This window comes from Podarcis pityusensis, assembly GCF_964106645.2.
Source record: "Podarcis pityusensis genome assembly, chromosome: 9".
NCBI lineage: Eukaryota > Metazoa > Chordata > Lepidosauria > Squamata > Lacertidae > Podarcis > Podarcis pityusensis.
In genome coordinates this window covers 51,714,280-51,741,365 of record NC_138034.1, presented here as the reverse complement: position 1 = coordinate 51,741,365, position 27,086 = coordinate 51,714,280, and the positions used below count along the sequence as shown (strand labels likewise).

At 40.0% G+C, this 27,086-nt stretch overlaps 1 protein-coding gene across 30 annotated transcripts in view; it reads left to right on the top strand.

Annotated features, from left to right (window-relative positions):
• The window catches only part of ANK2 (ankyrin 2), a gene marked incomplete at its 3' end in the record, with an annotated part of 313,486 nt that overhangs the window by 224,850 nt on the left and 61,550 nt on the right, over nt 1-27,086 (top strand). For all 30 annotated transcript variants that reach the window (XM_081020238.1, XM_081020247.1, XM_081020257.1 and 27 more), the window contains 14 exons: nt 2,580-2,678; nt 3,375-3,572; nt 6,261-6,359; nt 6,498-6,596; nt 10,637-10,735; nt 10,996-11,193; nt 13,825-13,923; nt 15,244-15,342; nt 15,791-15,988; nt 16,898-16,996; nt 17,096-17,194; nt 19,035-19,133; nt 21,157-21,255; nt 27,012-27,084. In XM_081020238.1, the coding sequence (XP_080876364.1) occupies nt 2,580-2,678; nt 3,375-3,572; nt 6,261-6,359; nt 6,498-6,596; nt 10,637-10,735; nt 10,996-11,193; nt 13,825-13,923; nt 15,244-15,342; nt 15,791-15,988; nt 16,898-16,996; nt 17,096-17,194; nt 19,035-19,133; nt 21,157-21,255; nt 27,012-27,084 (1,657 nt within the window). The remainder of the gene's footprint in view (nt 1-2,579; nt 2,679-3,374; nt 3,573-6,260; nt 6,360-6,497; nt 6,597-10,636; nt 10,736-10,995; nt 11,194-13,824; nt 13,924-15,243; nt 15,343-15,790; nt 15,989-16,897; nt 16,997-17,095; nt 17,195-19,034; nt 19,134-21,156; nt 21,256-27,011; nt 27,085-27,086) is intronic.

Genomic DNA, 27,086 nt, shown 5'->3' with positions numbered 1-27,086 from the left:
AAATATGTGTGCAGCTTGCTGCTGCCAGCAGTGGCAACAACCACTGAGCTGGCACTCCGTGGCATTGTGGGGGGCGAAATGGCCACCCCCACAAATAATACATTAAACAATCTTAAGATGCCAACACTCTTTTAATAAAGTTACCATATATGTAAACAGGCAGTAGTGTTAAGGGGGGGAAAATGAGCATAAACATTAATTTACGAGTTAAATTCCTGGAAGAATTGATCGATCATGAATAAAAAAATGCTATGTCAGATTGTTATCCCTAGTTCCAAAAAGTTACTTTACAAATCTCATTCGCAATTCCCTGTCATGTCCACAGTAATAATAGAAGCTTATGCGAAAGGGTTTTTGCAATAATATGTTTGAGATTATCTTGGGCAAGGAGAGAGGAAGTGTTTTCTTGCTTGATTTGCTACTTTGCTACACCTTTACTGGTTTGACTGAGGACGTGGGCCTGTAAGGTAGTAGCATGTTCCGTACAGCTTTTATCTTATCTCAGGTGGCTTTCACATTTTGTATTAGAGCCCCAAACAGGGAGCCAGAGGAATAAATTATTTCCCTTGTGTTTCTACCCTATATTTTAGACATTCTTTGGTTAAGCAGTGAAGTTGTGCTTCTACAAAACAAGCTAGAAGTTTCATGGCAGCACCTTCAGGAGTGGGAGAACTGAGATCCCTTTGCTTACAGGGAACCACTGCCCCACTAGTGTTCCTTCCTAGCCACTGGAGCCAAAGAGGAGCTACACCAGGGCTACAATGGGCTATTATTCTGGTTTTGCTACTTTCAGTGTATTTCTGGGATCCAGAAGCTGTAACTGCAGCAGTCAAGCGACTTTCAGCTAACAAGGATTTATTTTGCTGCTATGGACCAGGGGTAGGAACCTGTGGCTTGACAGATGTTGCTGGACAACTGTTGGCTGTTTCTAATGAGTTGGACTCATGTTAAGCTTGTGGTCCACTAAGACCCTTAGATCCTTTGCACATGTGCTACTGGAATGTCAGGTGCCCCCATTTTATAATTTTGCAGATGGTTCTTCCTGCCTAAATGTAGAACTTTACATTTGTCCCTATTGAAATTCATTTTGTTCATTTGGGCCCAGTTCTCCAATCTGTTAAGGTAATCTTGAATCCAAATTCTGTCTTCTGTGGCATTAGCTGCCCCTCCCAGTCTGGTGTCATCTGCTCAATCCCCCATCTATGCTATTTATCAGGATGTTGAACAACAACGGGCCCAGGACAGAACCCTGCAGCACCCCACTTGTCACTTTTTCCCAGGATAATGAGGAACCAGGAGTGAACTCTTTGGGTTTGGTCAGCCAATCTTCTACAAATCCACTTAACATTGTTCAACCCACATTGTACCAGCTTCCCTGCAGGAATATCATGGGGGACTTTGTCAAAAGCCTTACAGAAATCAGCATTTCCTGATCTTTTGATAGATGTGCAGCCAGTGCAGGTGTTTTACCAGTGATGTCCTACATTGTTGGTCACGTACTGCCATCAGCAGTCTGGCTGCTCCATTCCACACCAGCTGGAGCTTCTGGTTCATGCCCAATAGAGTGTGTTTCAGTAATCCAGCCTCAGGGTTCTGAATGCATCGACTACAGAGGTCATTAAGCCTTAAGTTCTATTCCATACTATTTTCAATACTTGGTTGCAAGTAACTCTTGTTGAATTGAGTCCTATGGAGTTCATGGGTATGTTTGCAAATCTGTTCCAAAACAACATCCAATATGACTTGGGTAAATTTATTTTCTTTTGTGTGCCTTCCTTCTGTCCCTTTATATAGCAGTGTCCTTCAGAGTTTACTTTAAACACAATTATTCTTTCCACGTTTCTTTGCTCTCTGAGGTCTGGAGTCACCTAGGATGCACTCAGTTCTCTAAATCTTTCATAGACTTGTCTTTTGCTAACCGTCATGTTCAGCGGCAGAGAAGCCTTGCAAGTGCTTTGGGACAGGATGTTCTGCAGCAAAGAGACGGTGCTGTCACAGCAAGTTTGCCAAATGGTTGTTAGGGCCTGCTTGCTTTTCAGCCTTAAATTAAGGCTTCTTCCACTGTTGATTCCATGTTATGTTTTTAAGGTCTTCCATTGCCCTTTTAGTTCCCCCCTTGCCCAAACCTCTGTAGCACTGTGTTTTTTACCCTGTTTCAAAAGTAAACTGAGGCAACACAGGTATTCCAAAATAGTGGAGAAAGATATTGGCAGAAAATGCTTCTTCTCTTTCTTCTACTTAAGAACTAGAGACTGGTATACATTGCCATAGCCATGTGGAAGCTGCTAGAAAATAATTATGCCCATAGGGATAGGGAGAGTGGCAGCTGATCGCTTTGGTTACCTGAATTCTGTAATGTCTCTTCATGCCACATCTTCATAAGTGGTGATGGGCCTTAAATGATACCATGTGATTTGAGTGACAATTAGTTCCCCAAAGATACCCCTCACATTAAAGGTCCAATTTTGCGCTGTTTTTTTTGGGGGGGGGGAGGGTCTTCATAGGTGAAGAATACTGTATTCCATGAGCACAAGAGTGTTGGGTATGATAAACATTTCACTGTTTTTGCTTTTTTAAAGGATGGACTGACTCCACTTCACTGCGCTGCGCGAAGTGGACATGACCAGGTTGTAGAACTGCTCCTAGAACGAGGTGCTCCACTGCTTGCCAGGACCAAGGTGGGTAACTAGAAGAGACCTTAGACATTGGTCTGGTTTTGAAATATCAAGGTAGATTACAGTACTTATGCACAAAGCATAAAATCTGGAATGTGAGTAAATTGTGGTACAGACATATATGGCAATACTCTGCTGTATTCCTGCACATAAACACAAGCAGGCTTTAACTCAGGCCACCACACACCAGCCTGGAGAATGAGGTCTAACTTAGATTAGTGCTTTTGTACTGTTCTTTATGCATAGGGATGTTTTCCTGCATTTTCTCCCACAACCAGGAGGGTGCTTGACAAAGTCACGTGAGAATATCTCAGAGGAACCTTGTTCAATTCACATTGCTGGAAATGTGGTAGACAGCAGGTTGGGTCCAAATTAGGGATACAGGAGTATTCCCTTGTTTGCCCTCCATGGGTATGTCACTTTGCATGCATTCCAAGCAAATGTGCACATATCCTTGAGGGTTGTGTACCCCTTCTAACCAAATAATTGGGCAATTCCTAGTCAGTGTGCTGTGTTTTTACTATTCCAGTAGGGTTTGTAAGTTATTTTGAAATTCTTCTGCTGCAGCAAGGGTGCTCACATTATTGGGCATAAATCAGTCATATCTATTAATTTCAGTGGGCTCCATCTAAGACTAGCATTGGATACCACCCTGTGAGTCTGATGCAGTTTTGAACTTTGGTCTTATGTCTTGTGCAGAATGGACTCTCTCCACTTCATATGGCTGCCCAAGGTGACCACGTGGAGTGTGTCAAACACCTACTGCAGCACAAAGCTCCTGTCGATGATGTCACGCTGGATTACTTGACTGCCCTCCATGTTGCTGCACACTGTGGCCACTATCGCGTCACCAAACTTCTGCTGGACAAGAGAGCAAATCCAAATGCTCGTGCTCTGGTAAACCTTTCCTGTACCTCTACTGGAACACAAGGGGTCTTTGGACATTCTCCTCCACACATGCAGTGAATGCATGAAAAGGACTCAGTGCTTACTGACCTCTACCCCTGATGTTAGCATGCCTACTGCCTCTGCCCCCAGTGTCCATGCAGCTTGCATGGGCATTATGGGGGCAGGGCCACTTGGACGACGGATGCCAGGGCTGAAGCCAGCAAGCACATGGTTCCCCTTCCTGCTCCACACATTCAGTGTGGAGGGGGAGCATCTGCAGAGAGCCACAGTCACATTGATCCAGCTGCTTCTTGTGACTGTCCGAACTCTCATGTGTGCATGCAGTTTCTACCTCTTCAGGGGGTTCCCCATTGCTCCCTGCAATAAAGGGGTACACATTGCATTCTGTATTGAAAGGAGTGTGTAGTGAGCTACGCAAATGACAATCTAATGGTTCTAATGTGTGATTCTAGACATTGCAGTCTCTGCCACTGCCTAATAATTCTAATTCAGTAGGTATGTTCACACTGAACTCATATTTGCTTGTAGGAGGTTGCAGCCTTTTTGAGGGGAGGCAAGGAAACTAGATCTATTAGCAGGTGGCTTTGGGCTTCTGTTCCCCTCCCAACCCCCTCCTCCCCCCAAGCCTCCCTTGCCTCACAGCAAACTATTTGTAAGGTCCACTCCATTTCAAAAATAGTTTGTATTATGGTGAACATCAGTGGTTAAAAATAAAATCCACCAAGTCAATGCAAGCCCCTTGCGTGTGTCCAAGCAGCTCTCTGAATTCTGGCCGAAGTTATCTGCAGTGCATTAACCATCCTCGCAGCTGCCATATAGTCTCTTTAATATTTCAGCACCATGGATTCTAAGGCTGCAATACAACCCCACTTACAAAGAAGTAACCATGAGTTGTCCATTAGGATTGCAGCCTAAGTAGACTCCACCCTATGCTGATTATTAATTGGCATTTAAAACAGCTGTGTTTGAAATTCAGGTTTCCAGACTGTTGACGTAATTGGCATCAATTGGCTTATGGCTCAGACAATTCAATTGATATGCCTCTCTAAAGGAAGAATTATGTTTTTATGATGTATAATAGGTAAGCTGTTGTTGTTGATGGCTATTCTCACAACTTTACTTGTATTATTTATTCTAGCCGATACACTCATAAGTTTAAAGCAGCTAAAATTGCAGTTAATTGACTAAAGCAGCTCTGTTTGGAAACTACGTAAAGAGAAGGATCTTCTGTTTCTTTGATGCTATGTGAACATTTGGTTTAACAGAAGCTGCTAATATCACTTCCCATCAGTTGTCATGTTTGCCTATTTCCAAAACAGGACTATTTCTGAACTAGAAATAGTTCAGAAATAGTGTATCTAAAAATTAAGTAGCTTCACAGTTAACATAAAAAGAAAAGAAGAAGATTTTAAAAATGGCACTTTAATTCTTAGTGTCCTCATTCTTTACAGAGTTCTGATGCTTAGTGCTTCATAAAAAGCCATTTGAAGAACACTGGCCTCCTAGTGGCACAAAGTAATACACACAACAGCAAGCCTTACTCAAAACCTTGTCGTATATTGCTGCATACATACATAGATACATAATAATCCAACTTGCAACTTGAACGGAAAAATGTTGCTTGTGTTGGCTTTCAGTTCATGGGCTCTTTACTGCCATGTGCAATATTCGCGTTTTGGCATTCCACTTCAAATGTTACTTTTGGCATGTCAAATAATGAATCTTGCATGGAGTGGCAAAAGTGCACTGCTAACTCACCACAGGTTAAAGCTGCCAAGTGTCAGCCTGAGAAAGGGGTTGCTCATGCTTGCCCTGTGCCCAGAGGTTTGTGAAAGAGAAAGCCCTAGCATATATGGTCCTTTAAGCAGTAGCTGTGTCATCTGATATCAGAAAAGAGCCCTGTTCTCGATTTTTCCATGATAAACCAGACGACTCCGCTTTTGTTTTTATTTTATTTATAAAACATACACACACAATGTATGATTTCACATTTCCAAATGAAACAACAGATAATTCTGGTGTGTTTCAACAGATTTTTAAACTATTAAATTACTGAACTTAGTCATTAGAGACCAATGTCACACCTAAGCTAATTGCCAAACATAAGTGGCTTCAGTCAGGAGTGGTGATATGTTTTCATTACCTTTTAGCAACTGTTAGAAAAAGAACAGCCAAGCAACAACACCATTCATTCTCGCTTCTCTAACGCAGGCATTAATTAGTGAGACAGTTAAAATTTAGAGTAAATCAGAGATGTGAAGAGATGCCCCCCCCCCCCATTTTGTCCCTAATGTTTAAAATAAAAAGAAGGGGAAAAGTTATGGAGTATTTACTTTCAAAATGGTTATGTGTGAAGGACTTTTCAAAATGGTATTTTAAAATCATAGTGCTGTAAACCATATTTACACATTTTGGGATAGCACTATTTTTCATGTGAAGATCACCACACAAATTGAATTGCAGATGGGACACATTTTGTATTTTCAAAAAGGCACTTTAGCTTCACACATTCTGTGTCTTCACTCATGCTGGGATTAAATGGGAATAAACTGGCCCTGGAGTATACGCTTTTCCAGTATGTCGGAACCTGACGTTACTGAAGAAAATCTGATAATCTAACGCTGTATGAGAACTGAGGGGTGCATGCTATAACTAACATGATTGTCTTTTGCACAGAATGGTTTTACTCCACTGCACATTGCTTGCAAGAAAAATCGCATTAAAGTCATGGAACTGCTGGTGAAATACGGGGCTTCTATCCAAGCTATAACAGAGGTAGAGAAATTTCATAAAGAAGCATCTCTCCCCACTATTTCTTCCTTCTCTTAGTTCCACACTCTCCTTTTAAATAAATGAGGAAGATCCTAAAGGCGCTCTGCAGAGGAGTAAAATTGCTGTTGCTTTATTTCACAGTCGGGCCTTACACCAATACATGTGGCTGCATTTATGGGGCATTTGAACATAGTTCTCCTTCTGCTGCAGAATGGAGCTTCTCCAGATGTCACTAACATTGTGAGTATGGCTTACATCTGAGTAATCATAGTTTTGCTGCACTGCCATGTGTGTTACCCAAAATGTTACATTTGGTATAGTTAATTTATTAAACTTCCCTATAAATTTGTCTTGCATAAATGCATACAAAAAGGGGGGGAGGAGGATGTGTTTTTCTTTCTTTTGCTCTTCTGTCTGTCTTTGGTTTAGTTATTATATATAGATATATATTTAACTTCTCGATGAAGAAAATCTTAAGTGTTTAAGATGCAATGTTGCTTTGAGCCGGTGTGGTGTACTGGTTAAAGTGTTGGACTAGGACCGGGGAGACCAGAGTTCAAATCCCCACTTGGTCATAATACACTTGGGCCAGTCACTCGGCCTAGCCTATCACACAGGGTTTTGTGGGAATTAAATGGTGAGGAGGAGGAGGAGAACCACCCTGAGCTCCTGGGAGAAAAAGGTATAATATAAATGCAATAGATTAACAAATTTCAGGTTCCTTGACTTAAAAAAAAATGACACCTTTGTGGTATTGGCAGACTTGACTATAGTAATAAGTGTTTGTGTACATAAACAAACATACCTCTATGCTACCACAAATCGTCTTCAAAATAAACTTTGATTAAAAAATTGAATGCCCTTGAAAGAAAATAATTCATTCTAAACATGTTTACATGGAAGTTAGTTGTTCTGAATTCATTGAGATTTCGTTCCTAGTAAGTATAAGATTGCAGCCCAAATCTAATTACGTGTCAGATTCAACTTTTGCCTGTGCTATTTGCCAAATGCTTAAATCATCCAAGTGTAAAGGCAAAATAGCCTTTTATAATATTTATTACTAACAATCAAGATTGCTTAAGTGAAGCCAGTCCTAATTCTCTATTTATACATACAGTTAATTTTTCCATGTATAATTTATTCATGGAAATTAAGTTAACAAAATTACAGCTGAGAAAATAACCAAGGAGCATAAAACAGACGGTAAAAACATTTTCAATGTGACGTTTTTAATACCTAATTATTGTTTGGTATTATCATTCGGGTGGTGCTGTGGGTTAAACCCACAGAGCCTAGGGCTTGCTGATCAGAAGGTTGGTGGTTCAAATCCCTGTGACAGGGTGAGCTCCCGTTGCTTGGTCCCTGCTCCTGGCAACCTAGCAGTTCGAAAGCACGTCAAAGTGCAAGTAGATAAATAGGTACCGCTCCAGCGGGAAGGTAAACGGCGTTTCCGTGCGCTGCTCTGGTTTAATCATGTTGGCCACATGACCCGGAAGCTGTACGCTGGCTCCCTCTGCCAGTAAAGTGAAATGAGTGCTGCAACCCTACAGTCATCCCTTTACCTTTACCTATTATCACTTAAACCTGACAGTTGAATCAGTTATTGTTTTCAGAAGTTAAATTTAACTTGAATGGTCTGCAAAACTAAAAGTCTCGTGGAGATTCATGGAACCATTCTAATGTGAATAATACGTTTTGGATTATGTAGATCTGTAGAAACACCATGATACATCTGGAACTAGAAACAGAGAGGTTCTAGCAGGAAGTTGCAGGCTAAGTATAGCAGCTGACCTGAAATAAGCATAATCTACCATGGCCCTTTGCTTCTGTCTCCTCCCTACTCTTCTTGTTGTGTGTCAGCTTTGATGTAGAGATCATGGTTTGCATCAAGCCATATGCTATTACATCCAAACCAGGGAAGTCTGGTATAATACAAGCCAAGATCACCACATCAAAAGTCTTGCCTTATGGAGTAGGGAGGTGTGTGTTGTTAGAATGCTTGGGAATGGCTTAAGAAATACCGTATTTTTCCATGTATAAGACTAGGGTTTTTTCCTAAAAAATAATGTCCAAAATTTGGGGGCGTCTTATACATGGATAGATCTCCCCCCATTTTCTTAAATTGGAGTCCCCCAAAATAGGGGGTGTCTTATAGATGGGAAAATATGATAATTATTTATAAATTATTTATAAAGCTGTGAATGCACACCTAAATGCAAACTATGCGTGCAGAGATTGTTTTGTTCCAAGTCTCCAGGCAAGAGTATTTAGCAGGAGTATAGGGATAGGGAAAGGACCCCTGGGCGGTTAAGTCCAGTCAAACTTGACTATGGAGTGTGGCGCTCATCTCGCTTCAGGCCGAGGAAGCCGGCGTTTGTCCTCAGACAGCTTTCTGGGTCATGTGGCCAGCATGACTAAACTGGAGTAGTGATGGTTGGAATAGAGTATCTGATAATCAACTTTAGGGAGCTTACCTGGATGAGGGATAACCCTTGTATTTCCTGTGTGGGAGATACTTTTGGGGAGGGGATTTGTTCGTTAACATAGTTTAGGCCAGGCATGGCCAAACTTGACCCTCCAGCTGTTTTGGGACTACAACTCCCACCATCCCTAGCTAACAGGACCAGTGGTCAGGGATGGTGGGAATTATAGACCCAAAACAGCTGTAGGGCCAAATTTGGCCATGCCTGGTTTAGGCAAAACCCTCTCACATACAGCAAGGAGAAGAGGGCCGGGAGATAATTGCAGCATATACTCTGTGGCCCAGATCGATCTTGTCCTCTTGCTTATCTCTGTGTTGTGCTCTGTCCTTGCACCCCCGGTTGTAGGAGTAGCATGAAAGTTAGCTGCTGGGTATTTGTGTTTGGAGTCCTGAACACAAAATACCTGTGTTAGTTATGCAAAGAGAAATTTTATCAGTGTTTTCCATACATTTATTCTGAGCCCAGGCTGCTTGCACAGGGTGGTTCCTTTTTGTATAAAGTCCCCTTTTTACTTTGTTCGCATAACCAAGTTCCCTCTTGTGTGACCTAAGTATGCTCAACCACCAGAGAGATGATCTGGTCATGTTTTGACCTATCAACTGAATTATAGTCTCTTCATCAGGAGGTTATATATTGCTGGTTGTGAGCAGGGTTATTCCTCTCCTGTCCACATCTCCACCCTATTTGGCTGCTGATAGAGACAAGACTGAGGTGGAGATGGGTGAGGCAAGGCAGAACTCAGGCTGGGTACAGGGTGAGGGTCAGGCTAGATACTGGGCAAAATGTGCTAGTTCAAGGTGAGGGAAAGGGTTCCCACTGAATGCAGGGCTCAGGCTGTGCTCTAGAAACATAGCAGTTCAATGTTACTTCAGCAAGGAGCAAACTGGGACTCAGCCTTATATAGAAGCAGCAATAGGTGCATCCTAAGTGTGAGTTCCAAAGCAGAAAGGTGCTTCTTTGATTGAAGGGGCCCAACTACCCCTATCCTCCTTCTGGGTCTTCAATGATGTCATAATAAGTCCAAGAACAGCAGCGCCAGGTTCTCTGGCTGGGGGGATAGTGCCCCCCCAATTGGTGAAGATTAATCTAGCCTCTTGTTTCTAGATATATGGCCCTCAAAGACATGCTCAGCAGTGGCATTTTAGGAGGAATTGCTAAATGGAATCATAGTTGGAAGCAGTGGGTTTTTTCAGGGGGTACTCAAGGATACGCAGTATAGGCACTGTTTTTGGTTGTTGTAGTTGTTAAAAATTGTGACACTTATTGTAACAACTTCATGGTGAGTATCAGCACCTATTTTTCTAGAAAAAAGCACTGGTTGGAAGGGACCCTGAGGGTTATCTAGTGTAACCCCCTGCAATGCAGGAATCTCAGTGCATGGTCCCCCATCCAATTTGAAACCATATTGGATCTTTCTTAGCTTTGCAAATGTGCTAGCACTTTTATTGCTGCATCACTAGGAAGACATTCATCACTCATGTTCTGCCTCCATGGTCAGAGGCATTGCTGCCAAATACCAGTTGCTGGAGATCACAGAGCTCTTGCACTCATGTTACAGATTTTCTGCAGGCATCTGGTTGACCCATGGGAGAATAGGATGCTGGGATAGACGGGCCATTGGCCAAATCCAGCATAGTTTTCGTACGGTCTTACTAGCTTTGCATTACTGACATTTTGGATATTAGGAGTAGAGGCTTTGCTTCCATTGCACTGACCATTGACCAGTATGAATGAAACTAATAAGGTTTTCATTCGGGTGGCTAACACATTAAAAAATCTGGGGTTGTTTTTTTTCAGCGTGGTGAGACTGCATTACATATGGCTGCTCGTGCAGGACAGGTGGAAGTGGTGCGCTGCCTCCTGAGGAATGGTGCACTAGTTGATGCCCGAGCAAGGGTAGGTGTTTTCATATATCTACCTCTGCACTTTATTACAAAAACAGAAGAGTTTCTGAGTGTGCTATCTACAGGTCGTCCCCCTGCCCCCCACTCCCAGCCCTTGGGTAATTTTGTAGATTTATTTGTAGTGGAGAAAACATTCTGTATGTATCTACCTTTTGAACACATCTATAATAATTATTTGAAACTGGGGGAAATGAGGCTTCATCTTTAATAACAACAGTCCCACTCTAACTTCTGTCCTGCTTTGAGTTGTAGGAGGAACAGACCCCATTGCATATTGCCTCTCGCTTGGGTAAAACAGAAATTGTCCAGCTGTTGCTGCAACACATGGCACACCCAGATGCAGCAACTACTAATGGGTATACACCGCTGCACATCTCCGCCCGAGAAGGTCAAGTTGATGTAGCATCAGTTCTTTTGGAAGCAGGTGCAGCACACTCTTTGGCTACCAAGGTAAAATCTGAAGTTTTGGTACAAACCGTCTAATAGTGAGCTGGCTAATGCTAGTATTGAACTTCCATTAAGTTTTCATCAAGTCTCTCTCTGTAGATCATGAATAAGGGTGCTTGCTTATTTTGACTGCTGTGAATTCTGATATGAACTGACGTGATGCACACCTTCCAGATTGGAACTGACAGCGCAGTTCTATAAGTTCCAGTCATCTGAAAGGTATAGAGCAGGTCAGGCCATATCAGAATTCACAACCATCACATTAAGCAAGCATCCTTATTCCTATACAACAGATAGAGAGACCTGATGAGGAAAGATGAGGATTTGATGAAGCACTTGGTGTCTACTCAGAAGGAAGATTGATTGAGGTCAATGGGTCTTACTCTCAGAAAATTCTTAGTATCAGAATATATTTAGAAATGTGTATTTTGAGTAGGGATGGGGGAGAAATTAAATTCCATTTCATTTAAGGCCAAAGCTACCCAATTTACACCTTCCAAAACAATATAAGAACCAAAACACAGCCAACCTTCAAAATTCCAGTTCTCCGAATTTTGCAATGCAGTTCTTCAGCCAAATAATGTGTACAAAACTTCATGTACTAAAATAAAAGTGTACATTAAAATGCATATATATTAGTAAAAGTAACATACAAAATGCTTTATTATTAGGGAAAATATGCTTTGTAAGTTTTTGTGTGTGTATTGGAAGAAATTCATGTTAAAATTCAGATGAATTTTCTTGAGGAACATATTTTCTTTAAAAAAACACACAAACTGATGTGGAAATGTGGGAAACTGAAGATGGAAAAATCAGAAACAGGGAGAAACTGAGATTGATTAATTAATTCATCCCAAATATTGAGAAGAAAGGTACATTTAAAAGTGAATTTTCATGCAGGTTCTGGAAAAAGTGGAAATAGGATAGCAAGGGCTTATTTGTGAATACAAGAGTGACATGAACCAGAAGTAGCCTGATTTGTACATCTCTAAATATGAATAATAGTAGAGCTATAGTTAAGTTAGAAGTGGCTGGCACAGTGGAGCGGTGTCCACCTGGCACCAGTGTCACTGCTTCTCTGGACAGGGCAAGGCAGTAGTCAGATCAGGGATGCCCAGGTGCACCAAAGGATAGAGTTCATTGCCTCCATTGTTGTTGTGCCAGCACAGTTCTGATCTCACTGCTACCATGCCCATTCACCACTCAGGTAAGTAGTAATGGTGTTGGCATTGAGAGAGTGAGTCTGCAGCACCGCTTCTGCGTTAGACCAAAGTAAATTCTCCAAAAGCAGTCTTCCCTCCAGACGTTTCAGTGGTCATGAGTTGGAATCCAAAAAAGTATGGAGGGCACCAGCTTGAGGAAACCTGCTTGTAAGCACTGTAAAGTAAAAGCAGTTTATAATACATTTAATCTGTGCATAAACTGAGTGATATCTGATAGAGCTACCATTGCCATATTGCCTTGTTCACCTTAGCATATCACTTTCTAAGTGCCGGTTTCCCAAAACTGGCACAGTGATTCAGAGCAAGAGGTGTTTGATCACAGGCAGATGATTATTAAGACAGCTAAAATACATGGGGTGACTTGTATTCAGATGATTAATTCTTAAAGAGTTGCTTGATTTAGACCTGATGAGTTATTTAAATAGCTGCATTCATTGTTCCCTAGTAAAGAATATGGGTTGTTACAAAAGAGGATGCTCCACCCAGTACGGAAATTGGAGGTGAAATGGTTTTACACCAGTTAAAAGAAGTGAAGACATTTTGAAGATATGACATGAGTTCAGGTTTATCAATAGTCCACACACCTTCAAAGTTGACATGAGAATTGTGTACAGGAACCTGCTGATAGTGCAGAGTATTTTGACCTACAATTCCTATTACCAAATCCACAAATTGCTTTTTTCAGACTCCTGAGAGTTTAGGAAACAGTCAGGGGGTACTGTGAAGGCAGTTGCTGAGAAGGAATATCTCATAGCAAAATTGAATGCATACACAGATACTACATGTCAGATACTGCATATATACAGTATACACACACTCAACACACACACCCTGCCTTTCAACATGTATTTGGTAAGTGGTATGTCTTAATTTTGTAAGTTGTGTTCATTTACTTTTCGTAGAAAGAAAGAAAGAAAGAAAGAAAGAAAGAAAGAAAGAAAGAAAGGCGTCTATAGTAACTTCAGATAATGATAATAATAATAATAATAATAATAATAATAATAATAATAATAAAATAATAATTCTCAAAGCAGCTTACAAAAAACTGAAACCTACAATATGCAAATTTCAAAATATAAATTAAACTTCAGGTTAGAACATTAGAACAACATTGATGGTGCAAAGGCCTCCTGAAATAAAACTGTTTCACTCGGCACCTGAAACTTAGCAGACATAGTGCCTGCATGGGATATTTCCTTTTAGGGGTGGAAATACTTAGCAAGTTGGGAAATATGCTATGGACCCTTGGGAAGTTATGATTAATTATTTTCAGTTCCTTTAATGATAAAATTTGATTTTAATTTGAGGGCTAAGGATTTATTGCATTGAGAATATGTAGGGATTGTTCTTTAAAACCAAGTAATTAAGATTATATTAATGTTTTTGGTTTTTTCCACCTGTACATTTTTAGAAAGGATTCACACCACTGCATGTGGCAGCTAAATATGGAAGCATTGATGTGGCGAAACTCCTGCTGCAGCGCCGTGCATCTCCTGATTCATCTGGAAAGGTAGGGATTAGTGTCTGAATTTGCTTTTTCCAGTCAATACTGTTAATAATTTTCCATTGCAGTTATTAGAAGTAGCTTTTATTTATATATTAGTTTGTTTATACATTAATATAAATAAAATGCAACTGATGATCCCAAGAGTGTCATAAATTAATTTTTGACACCAAAAAGGACTTGTATGTGCAGAAGTGTGGTTAACAAACACTGAAATATCATGAGCATTGCAGAAAACAAATCTGAAATATTATATTAGTCAATTAATGACATGCAGTTGACAGACAAATTTTATTCCACAATTGTAGAATTAGGTAACAAATCAGGAACTTATATGGGGAAATGGTTAAGAGACTCAGGGCAGGAATTAAATACAGCAGAAAGTAGCTGGATAGGGGTTAATTTTTTAGCAAGAATGATATCCATAGTTCTGAAATTATTTTTTAAAAAAACTTTTAATCAATAGTATCGAACTCCATATAAACTAAGTCAAATCTATCCAAATACACAAAGCAGTTATCGGAGATGTAATAGCCTTCAAGCAGATTTCATGCATGCATCTTAGCACTGTCTAATTATTCATATGGAACACTTCGCACAATCTTATTGTAAAAGTTTTGGTTTATTGCCAGCACTGCTGGTCCCAAGTCAAATTTCCTACTCACTCTCCACAATATCTGTAGGTAAAGCTTCTCCATGTTTCTCTGCCAGCTACAGCTGATTATGTGCAATAGTGGCAGGGAATGATATCAGAGCAAGTTGAACTAGATAGCACACAGCAGGTGGGAGAGAACTTGATAGGGCTACCATTTCAGCAGAGTTCGTGTTCTCTGTAATGTAAATTTTTGTTCTGATTACATAAACATGTAATTCCACATTGACTTCTCAGTAGTGAGTCTGGTAGGATAAAAGTACAGTGATATGGATCAAGTCCCCCCCCAAAAAAACTTGACAAATGATTCTGTTGGTAAGACTGAATTATTTTGTTTTACTCCATTCTGTAATTCATATTTGAGCCTCATTAGCCTACAGGGCATAGTAGTGTGGTTAAAGTTGTAAAACAGATAAACTAGGGCAATTTAAATTAATTCTTAATAGCCTATCCCCTTTCAAAGCAAAGCCCCTTAACTAATGATTTCTTTAATGCCCTTTCTGTTCCTAAGCAACTTTTCTAATATGAAAATAATTCACCCTGAGTTCGATGTTTATGTTGTGCTGTTATCAGTCAATCGCTTCTTATTTAACATATTTTTTTTGTAATGTAACGGTAGCTTGAAGCAGAGCTAACCATCACTTAATGCCATAACATAAACCCGCCCTTTCCAGAATGGCCTCACCCCCCTCCATGTTGCTGCTCATTACGACAACCAGAAGGTGGCCCTACTGTTGCTGGAGAAAGGTTCTTCCCCCCATGCTACTGCCAAGGTGAGATTTCCCATTCCATTCCAGAATGTTTCCTTGGAGTTCTGACAGTATAGGTGATGCTTATCTGTTTTTATCTATGAAATAGTTACATTAAAATTGCATACTGTCTAACAGAAGTAGACCTTTAAGCTTTAGGGGGAAATCTCCAGGGACTGACAGGATTTAAGAAAAGCCATTGCATGGTCCTGTTCTTGAATAATGTGCAAACCTTTGAGGATTTCCCTACTGACTGGTGTCACAAAAATATCCCATGCTCCTGTGATCTGACACAAGAATCCCTGGCTGATTTCTTGCTTGCTGAAGAATATTCCTCCCTTAGGTGGAAGATTTAGACTCAGTAAAAGTAAGAAAAGAATGGTCATTTTCTGGAGAAATAATGAATTGATATTTATTGTGAAAGAAAACAGACATTACAAATAGATATTAATTCAAAGCAACTGGTTTTTAGAATGGATATACCCCTCTACATATTGCTGCTAAGAAGAATCAGATGCAAATAGCCACAACCCTGCTGAACTATGGAGCAGAGACCAATATTTTGACCAAACAAGGAGTGACTCCACTTCACCTGGCCTCTCAGGAAGGTCATGCTGACCTGGTGAACTTACTTTTGGAGAAAGGAGCTAATATCCACGTGGCCACAAAGGTAATGCCTTCTTGTTAATGGAAATAAACCCACCTAATGCTATCTGGAAAAATGAAAGAAGTATTGTGACACAGTTAACAAAAAAATATTATTGTATTTTGAATATGCAAAAACAGATAAATATGTTTCTATCCCCATAAAATCTGGATAGTAGAAGCTTTCTAAAACACTTGCTTGGTTGGTTTTTGGTCCTGTACTTAGGCAGTTCTCATGGCCTGGTTCTCTGCCTATAGAATAACAGAGGAGTTTTTCATGCATTTATTATGTTGGTGCTGCGATGTTGTTGGCGTGACTGTGGGAGTTGGTCAGTTGTGTAGGGAGATCTGTTCTTGGAAGGTTTCGTTCATTCTTGAGAGAAAGGCCCCAAAGGATTGTGATGGACATTTGCTCATTGTCCTCATAGGATGTTCTTCAAGATGTTCTCCTGTTCAATATGTGTAGGGGCCCCTGGCCATAGCATTCAGTGCTATCAGTTCTCTCATGATATCCAACTCTACCTTTGGCATTCATCTTCTTCAGATCTATACTTGCTGCTCTTTCATTTTGGGCCATAATTGGGGATTGGCTGTGAGTGAGCTTCCTAGAATTAAATCTAATCATGGTGGATGTGATAGACAGAATGATAGCTGGCAGTCTTTCTGACTTGTAAGTGATTAAGATTCCTTCCATTGAGGGGATTCAGGCCCCCTGGTAGCACTAGTTCACAGCCTCGGGATGTTCATGGTGAGAAGACATCTTCTCTTCAATGAAGACATAGCTGCTGCCATGCATGCCTTTGTATGCCTGAGGCTTGACTGTGGTAATAAGTTTTATGTTTGGTTGCTGCTGATGCTGTTTCAGAAGGTTCAGCTGTTGCAAATACTCCTGTATCTGTAATACAATAAAGGACTGTTTATATTTAATTTACAGAGTGGATTGACATCTTTACATTTGGCAGCTCAAGAAGATAAAGTGAATGTAGCAGATATCCTGATAAAACATGGGGCAAACAAAGATGCCCAGACTAAGGTATATCAGTAACTTCCAAGATGATAAAATAAATTTCCAGTGTGATATCATATTCGCTACTTATTTTTTGTGGTTTTTTGGGTTGCTTTTTATTTGTAGCTGGGTTACAGTCCATTAATAGTGGCTTGTCACTATGGGAACATCAAGATGGTCAACTTTCTCCTGAAGCAGGGAGCTAACGTCAATGCAAAGACAAAGGTAAACATTTGTTCATAATTTCCTCTCCCCCTCCCCTTTGCTGCTTTGCAAACATGTGATGGTAATTTGCACTTCGTATTTTAACTGTTCCAGGGAAGTATGCTGAAAGCAGAATGTGGTTCTTATTGACTGTAGCCAGTTTGGTCAAAATTGCAATGCAGTACTCAGTAAGCCAAGCTGAGAACCATTAATAATTTGTTTGTGGACTAGGGACACATGTGCATGTATGAGAAGCAGACACAGATGATCACTCATGTGGATTTCAATTTTCAGATTATTTTGTTATAAAATGGAAGCAGAATAATGATCCAGAGACTTTTGCTTTGATGTGATTTTTCTGAAACACATCTTGATTCAAGCATGCCTTCATCAATGATGAATACAAGTTTTAGAGTGGTCTTGTATATAAGCCACAGCTGATAAGGAATTGTGTGCAGTTGACTGAGCAGGTCGGCAGGAAAGGAACATTCTGCCCTCCTCTGCTCCTAGCATGGAAATCTCTGGACTACCAGAGGAGGGAAGCCCCTTCCTCTAAACCCAGCAAAGAAATCTAGTGGGCTGATGCAAGAATGCCAGAACTCTCTGACAACCCTCTGGACAAGATAAGATGTTCAGTTGACTTACATGGCCTTTGTCCCACAATGCAGCCATATGGGGCAAGCAGTGAATCTTAACTGCAGTTTCTACCCCTTCCCAGTTCTTTCCTTTACATTCCAACTGGCTTTCAGCATAAGTGCAGTTTTTTTTTAAGTTGCATTCTGCAGCTGAAAGTTTTGAAGTCCCTCTATAGGAAAAAGAACACCTCGTTCCCATGCTTCTAAGAGATAGATACATACTTTGAAAATCTAGCAAAAGGAAGCTGCTTTTTTAACTGAGTGAATCCATACATCTGGCTGCCAGTTAGTCTGGAAAGGGGTTGGGGTTTTGTTTTGTTTTAAAATGTCCTCTGCTATATGGAAACATAAAAGATAAGATGCACCAATTTTGACTATACTTCTCTTTAAATTGCATCCAAGACATTCAGTTAAGTTTGGCACATGATGTGTTATTACCAAGAAGAGTTTTATAGTTTGCTGTTTTACTGTAATAAGTTCCTCCCCTTTCTGAAAAATTCCATTTCAGCAGTTTACTGTGTGGCCTTAAGAATGGCTGGATTGGAAATGTTGTGGCATTGCCTCTGTCTCTAAATGTTCTGTCTCACCCAGTGTTATATTTAGCTGAAGTTGCTTTTAGAACACAAGCCTGCTTTAGGAAATATAGGCGGCATATAAGAAAAGCAAATAGAAAAATGAATTTCTAACCAAATGTTAGTTTACTTTGAAGCCTGTGTTAGCTTTTTCTTCATGGATCTGCTATATTACACTCTGAAATCTCCAAGAAAAATAAATCAATTGGATGATCAACAAGGGTTTGTGTGATGTATTGCTCATACTTCTCTTCCAGTGGCTAGCCCATAGAAAAGCATGGAGGGGAAGTTGTGAACAGTTTTAAAGAATATAAAAACTTCACAAACTTCCATGGCATCACTAGTCTTTACTTAATAACTGCTTTGTCCTGTAAGCTTTGACCCATTGATTAATTTCTCCCCACCTCCCTTTTTCTAAACCTTAATATAGATCTGGTAGCTATTACTTGCCTTTAGTTATTAATGGTGAAAGAATAATTTTCTATAAAATGTATTAATAATGAAAATTGCAATATCCAAACTGATATGATTGCAAGGTTGCCAGCAATTATGAGTTATACCTTCATTAAAATAATCTAGGGAATATGCAAATATATATATATTGATGTTGCTGTTTTCCCCTCCCCTAAATGTGTGAACTACCACTAACTACAGAATGGGTACACTCCTCTGCATCAAGCTGCTCAACAAGGTCACACACACATCATCAATGTTCTTCTCCAACATGGGGCCAAACCAAATGCAATCACTGCGGTAAGCATGGTATTGCCACACTGTTTCCTTCATTTCATGCTGTAGTTTTCTCTTTCTGGTTCTGTGTTTTAGGCTAATGATAATAAAGCACCCACCATACCATCCAGCATAGGGAAAGAGTAGCGCCTAATTTATTATCTTAGATTGTTTCCTGATTGGCTGTGACACAATAGTGTGTATCCATTTCCTCAAAGAATAAGAGTATGGTATAATTTCACTGATAGCCACTTTCCCCCAGTGTGTGACTAAATGTTAGACTCAGTGACAGTATAATGTCAAGACAACCTGGAGACTGTATTCCATTCAAAAGAGGATGGGACCTGATTGTTGGGATCAGTTCTGAAATCTGTTCCTTCAAAGAGTTTCAGAGGAACATGAAGGGAGGCAGAGGTGCCAGCTTGAAAGGGCGATGGGGGGGGGGCGCAGTGTCATGCGCCTGACATCAGGACGTCAGGAGGAGCTGGGGCAGAATCAAACATAGCATCTGCACAGCTTCAATGGTTGGTGGCTCCTCTCCTGGTGCCACCACAAGCGGGAAGCTGCTTTGACTGTCTTTCACCTCCGCGGCAGGAGGAGAAAGAGAAGGAGCTGGCCGTTGGAGCTGTGCCATGCTGTGCTTGGCTCCACGCTTCACCTCTGTGTTTTTTGGACATGGGGGGGGGGGAAGCTCCCACCCAAAAATATTTGAGGCGGCAAAAGGGGTCAGCCCCCAGGAACTGGTGCTCCTATAGGAAGGTGTGCAACTTCAGAAGGTGGTTGACATTGGAAACCGTGGCTTCTCAGGTTAAGAAAGACCACTTATTTGATCAGTTGCGGCCCAGCGCAGCAGCCCCAAAAACCACCAGAGGGCAAATTGGCTTTCTATGTAGCCTGACTAAAACTGAGATGAAACAGTGCCCTGTTTACGCAGTCATTTCTCACATAGAATAGAAAAGCTTTCTGTTTGCAGGGAGGTTAGTGTTGCATCAAATTAAGTGCCATCCCACTACATTTTCCAGTCACCCTCCTTATCGCAAAAAAGTCCAATCTTTTGGGGAAATGGGTTGATGTGCAAGACTTGTCAGTCAACAATAATGGCACAACCCGAATTTGTTGGTGTATGATTAAATTTTAGCTGAAAATAGCAACAGTCTAGAAGCTCCTCCAGCCAAAAATCAACATATGAGAAATCAAAATTTGGTGCTGAAACTGCACTGGGGGTGTGTGTAGTTAAGTATTCTCAGATGGCAAGTGTTTGCACAGTTTAGATTTTCCTAGGAAATATTTCTCATTCTCCCTGAAAATACTAAAAATGAAAACTGAAATTGAAGGACATTTGGTACAGCCTCAAACATAACACAAATTAGTGGTGCTACATTTGGATTAAATATATTTTGTTCACCCAAATAGAAATTGAAGCATATAATTGCTGAATATTCTATCCCACCAGTCTAGGGATAGCCAATGTGGTTTCCTTCATATGCTGTTGGACTACAATTCCCACCAGGGATTAAGGGAGCTGTAGTTCAACAACATCTGGAGGGCATCCTGTTGGCAGTGGCATTTATATATTGAATTTTAAATACAGTCTCTGATTTGTTTTGCCTTGCCTAGGTTTTTTCCCCTGTTGCACCATTTGCATGAATCATCTCATCTTTCTATTTTTCAAGTGGAGCCTCTTAAGCTATTTATTAATTAAGTTGTTCTCAATTAAAAACATGTTTGGTAAAATTAATCAGGAGTTTCAGCAAAGCCAGATTTTATAAATTGTAATATAGAAAGTTGTGGGTTAAACCATTAAAAGCAGTAGATTTTTATGAAGTGTAATAGGCAGATGTTCTGTGTGTTTTGTTACCATGGCAATTGGGGCTGTAGTCTGAGCAAAGTTGCAAAGAGAGATTCAGATTTAACAGTAAAGCACACTGATTTTCCTAAGCGAATGCCTTGTTTTGGATGGAAATGCTGGCTCATTCAGTGCAGGGTGTGATCTCATTGGTTCATATCATAATCCTCCCTCTCCTTCTCCTTCTCTCCCTCTTTTCAGAATGGCAACACTGCTTTAGCAATTGCTAAGCGTCTGGGATATATCTCAGTGGTTGATACATTAAAGGTTGTAACCGAGGAAGTGATTACCACCACAACTGTGAGTATCACCAGCCTTATCTTCCATTCTTTATTTAGGGGGGCATTTCTGTTCTTAGTTATTTTTTATTCTGTTTTTCCTTTCTTATTTTATCATTGTAGAAGTATAATTTAAATGTAGCAATTATTTTTCAGTTTTTGTAGACAACACCCATGGACATCTAGCTGTGGAAATGATAGATTTATTTATGCATACCATAAAATATTTTAAGATGTGTAGCTTATATGCCTTGCATCTCCAAAAGATCCAATTGGATGCCATGCCAAGTCCTCATTTTGTGTTCCATGTTCTTGGCTATCTCTTATTTGCTGCCCTTTCTGATACTGCAGAATGAGACTTAAACACTGTAAATGAGTGCAGGTGCCTGCTGCTCACCACTCTATTTGGTTGTTGCTAAACTTTGTGCTACTTTATCATTTTGTACACAAGTTACTTGCAGCAGAATCCTTGAGTTTAAACCCTGCTGCTATTTGGTGAAGTTCGTGAGACTAAAATATTTAAAATTGTCTTGCTTAACTGGGTTGAACATACCCCAAATTACCATGATGTAAAACTGTGAGTCATATTCATCTGCTTTAACTTTGAACAGGAAAATTCACTCTCACGTCAGGCTTAATGGGTCTTGGTTGAATTCAAATTAGCTATAATGCCATTAGAAGATACTTCATTTATTTAGGAGATTTTTCCTGTCCTCCCTCACCCTTGACCTCAGGGCAGGTAACAATATATATCATAATAATAGTGCACATGAGGAACAGATAGAACCAATTAAAATGCATAAACCACACAAAAACTACAGACAGGTCCATAAAATCCCCAAACGGCAGAGTTTTTTTGCTGACTACAGAAGGATAACAGCATAGGCACCAGCCAAATGGCCACAGAGAGGGTCTGTTCTCATGCTACCAGCCTTGGATGTGAGAAAAGAGGAGGGACAATTACAGGTGCTCCTTCAGGTACTGGAATCCTGAGTCTCGGAGGGCCTACACATTGAATTGCACTTCCACCTTTTGCCTGCTTAGAACTGGCATGCCTAGCCCATGAAGTACGTATGCATCCATTGCTAACGTGAGTGCTGAAGGTATCCTAATTTAGTGCTGAAGTATCTACAGTTAGACTTTTTCTGCACCTTTTGTCTCTGCTTGTCTGTGGTTCGCTTATCTAAAAGAGCATGAGATACCTTTCTAGTGTGTTATAGAGACCAAGCAGAAAATCAGTAAACCTGAGATTTGGCTATGTATCGTTTTCCAAAGGACCCCTAGTGTACAAATGCCACAAGAAGTGTAGTAGCTGCAAGGGAAATTAGTATGAGGCATGTTCCAAGCCAGGCTTTTTGCCATGAGTGCACACTGAGAGTGCATGCACCCTACTGACAACTAGAGGGCTGTTCCCTAAGCAACATTCCTTGTGCTATTCATAGAAGGACATGTCTCCTAACTTATTGACTAGAGTATGCATAGTGGGCATCTATTGTTATATATTTATTTAGAATCTTTGTAACTCATTTTTTATTTTGTACTTTGATATACTGATGCATAGTTCATTTATCTTTTTTTACATTGATCCGATTTCCATTTCCAGAGCATGTGGGGACCTTACACCTTTTGTGCATTTGTGTAATGTCAACCTAGACTCTTTAGTCAGTCATATTGTTTTTTGCAAGTATGCATTAGACATTTTGTTTATTTGCTTTTATAGCTCACATTTTTCCTCTAAGAAGCTCAAGGTGGCATACATGGTTCTCCCCCTCCTCATTTAATCCTCTACCCTCCGAGGTAGGTTAGGCTGAGAGGCAGTGACTAACCCACTATGGAGTGGGGATTTGAACCCTGGTCTCTCAGATCCTATTCCGACATTCTAACCCCAATCCCATGCAAGGGACTCAAGAACTTAAACATCAGAGTTTTACATAGATTTCGGCAATTCCCATTAAACTGAAGATTGGTTCTGGACCTCAAACAATGTCCAGATGTGTGAGTGAAAGCAATTTTGTTTTTGCAATGCAAGATTACAGTAAGTCTCAGATGTTACGTTCTGAGAAAGATAGAATCAAAATGATTTGTTGGGAATTATAAATAGAGTGAGCTATGGGTTATTAATGAGATGTAGGCAGTAGGAAGACTTGAACTGGGCACGGAAAAAACCCAAACAAACTGCAAAAAGAAGAATGACTCTTTATATCTGTTCATAAGACTCAGTCACTTCATACTCACAAAAAATACATTAATGATTACTGTGATAACTGCAGCTGCTGGTAGTAGTATTGCAGAGTACTGTTCTGTGCCAGTCTCCTCACCCCTCCCTCTCTCCTTCCCTGTAAACAGCAACAACACACCTGCCAGGATGCTATGCTTGCCCTTCCACCCCACTGGGCAAGCTGCTATTGACTGTACTATTTAAGAGCCTATTTTAAGAAAATAAATATGGTAACACCCTCTAGGAGAGGCTAGTTCTGAAGTTAGGAGGGAAATCCAATGAAAAATGAATCTCAAACCAGCAGTGGCAGTAGAAGAAATACGTGGTGCAGATAACTCGATAGGCTTTCATCTTTATGAGGCATCTACAAATCCCAGTGATGGTAAAGTTTGCATGGTGAATGTATACCACCATGAACAAATTTGTTATCCCCACTGTTTTGAGGAGGAAAGCTTAAAAAAATTTCATCCTGACCCCAAATACACCTCCTGGTGGAACTCCATCATGTGGTTAGTAGGACAGACCACACGGCTTCTGACAGTTCCAGATAATCTTCCTCTGCATTCAGTCAGCAATGTTAAGAGAACAGCTCAGATATTGTCTGAGCTTGAGTATTCATATTATTGCCCAGGCCCTTTTCCAGTTGAGAATAGAAGGTCCACTTCATCTTTGCTTTTGCTCAGAAAAACCCAGAAAACTCAAACATGCTACTTCCCGCTATACCACATATCACTTTGCAAGTAAGCATTTTACTTTCTTTCTGCTTTTAGGCAGTATCATTCCATCAGCAGGCTTTCCTTCTTTGAATGTAGTTGCTAACTCATTTCTTTGCTGCTGAAAAGAGAGATGTTGGAAACATATGCCCCGCAGTGTGCATTTAATCTATCTCGGCAGGCTTTGATTTCCCGCTGTTGTTTGACCTTTCTAATGAAGAAAAAAGTTTCTGGTTTTACAAAAGAAAAGCCATGTGACTTTTAAGCATTGTTGAGCAGAACTGTTGGGAAGAATGATGGGCTGTGCCTGCTGCCGATTGCTGCTCACCTGGCCCATAGTTCTGTAAAAGGATATTGTTCCCTTTAATTGTTTGGATTGCTACTGGGGAATTTTTTTTGGGGGGGTCGCTACTAGCCATGATGGCTCTACTCTGCCTCTGGTGTTGAAGGGTGTTGTCTACAAAAGGGATTCTGAATACTAGTTGCTGGAAGTCACAGAAAGGGACAGGGCTCTCGTGCTCAGATCTTGGCTGCTGGGTTCTCAAAGGCATCGTTTTTACAGGTTACTGTATTTTAGTGTTTGTTGGAAGCAGTCCAGAGTGGCTGGGGAAACCCAGCCAGATGGACGAGGTATAAATAATAAATTATTATTATTATTATTATTATTATCACCAGCTGGCCACTGTGAGAACCAGATGCTGGAATAGATGAGCCGTGGACCTGATCCAGAAGGCTTGTCCTATGTTCTTAGGTGGTACTTCTTGATGGCACTTCTTGGTGATAGTATGCAGTCCCAAGGACAGGGGTATTTTTCCTCAGTCTCTTTATGAGTTTGTAGGTTTGAGTGACAGCAGTAGGCCTATTGCCCACAAGCACGGCATTATGTGATTTGGGGAAAGTGTTTGTTATAGTATGAAACTGCTTCTAGGTATTCTTATTTCCTCAAGTTACAGATAGGTAGCCGTGTTGGTCTGCCATAGTCAAAATAAAAAAATCCTTCCAGTAGCACCTTTAAGACCAACTAAGTTAGTTCTTGGTATGAGCTTTCGTGTGCAAGCACACTTCTTCAGATCTGAAGAAGAAGTATCTGAAGAAGTGTGCTTGCACACGAAAGCTCATACCAAGAACTAACTTAGTTGGTCTTAAAGGTGCTACTGGAAGGATTTTTTTATTTCCTCAAGTTTCTCTCAAGATGCTGGGCTCTCTGCATTTAATGCATTGAGTAGGGGTAATGGTTACTGAAGCAGTTTGTGTGCCAGGGTGATCACACCCTGTAATAATAGTTTTTTTAAGCTGCTGTTTCATTAGTATTGTTGCATAGTTTATAAGTACTTATAATTGTTGTCTTGTTGATTTGTTAATGATTGTATATGATTTGGTAAGGCCAACTTTTATTTGGCCCAGGCATTGTAATTGTGATGTTTTGCACTGATGTTATCCACAGCCAAATGATTTTCCAAACTAGAACTTGTCCTTATATTGGATGCCATCATGATTCAACATGATTCACGTTTGGCTGTGATGAGAACGCTGATATTTATAGAACATCTATATTTAAAGAAATACAGAAAACCAACAATATGCTCTGGTTTTGAGCACATTGGGCAGTGGACAGGATATTTGTATGTTAATGATTTTTTTGTTTTGTTACCTTTCAAATAAATATGCTCATTTTAAATGGATTTATTTTAATTTGATGTGTATAATAATAATAATAATAATAATAATAATATTTCCATGTGTGTGTGCGTACGCATGCACTGCTTACCTAGGGGGGACATTGCTCCACTGCCCTCCTCTGGTGCTGTCTATGTCAGTTGTTGTCTAGTCTATCACTTAAGATTTCGCACAGTCATATTAGTTTTTCACCTTTTAAATCCTGGTTTTAGTTTTAAATGATGAACTACACTTTTACGAGATTTTTGTAGAAAACCTATTTATTTTTATATGTTATATGCAACTAAATTATGCTCAGAATAGACCCATGAAAATTGCTGGATTAAGTTCTTCAATTCAACAGATTTTGATGGATCTGCCATGGGTATGACTTGGCCAAATACAACCCTCATATGCTTCCCTCTAATACTTTCTTCTGGTAATGTCTCAACGTTCAACTCAACTTATTTTGTCTTTCCATAAGCTACTGTGGCTGGTTTTCTTAGCAAGAATTAAATATGAATCTGTATGCTTAAATCACAAAACAGAAATATTCTGAATTTTTACAAATTGTAATTTTACAAGCTTTAAGAAACAAATACATGAATAAAATGCTAATAGAAATATACTAGTAAAACATGAGAAAGTAATAAAGTTACTATTTTAGGTTCAGGTTCATCGGACATGTTGCTCAGAGTTCGCATCTTTTTTCAATTTGAATATTTTGCATCGTTCAAAGCTTCATTTCTAACGGTTTTTACAGCTTTAACAAGTTCCATATGCATCCTTTAACTTCTTTCTGTAGACGTTACCTAATGTGTCTTTAGAACTCATCCTGCCTCAAAAGAGTTGAATATGTTTTGCCTGTATATCAATTAACAAATCTGCTAAAAGCATTTTAAAATGCAAAACCAGTTGCTAAAGGAAACTGCTGCTCATTACAGCACATGACCAAGTTTTCTGCAGCAATAAAAGGAAATGACATATTTTGTGGGGGGGGGAACCATGAGAACTACAGAACGTGATTCAAATGTCAGAGTGAGACTGAAATGTGAATTTAACTGAAAAATACTATGATAAATGTGTATAAGCCTGGTCGTTTTCATTTTTTTTATATTTAGCAGTTTGTTTGTTTTTGTTTTCCACTATTTAACCTGTTTATTGATGTCTCTTTCTCTCTCTCTTTTCCAGACTGTAACTGAGAAACACAAGCTCAATGTACCTGAAACTATGACTGAAGTCTTGGATGTGTCTGATGAGGAAGGT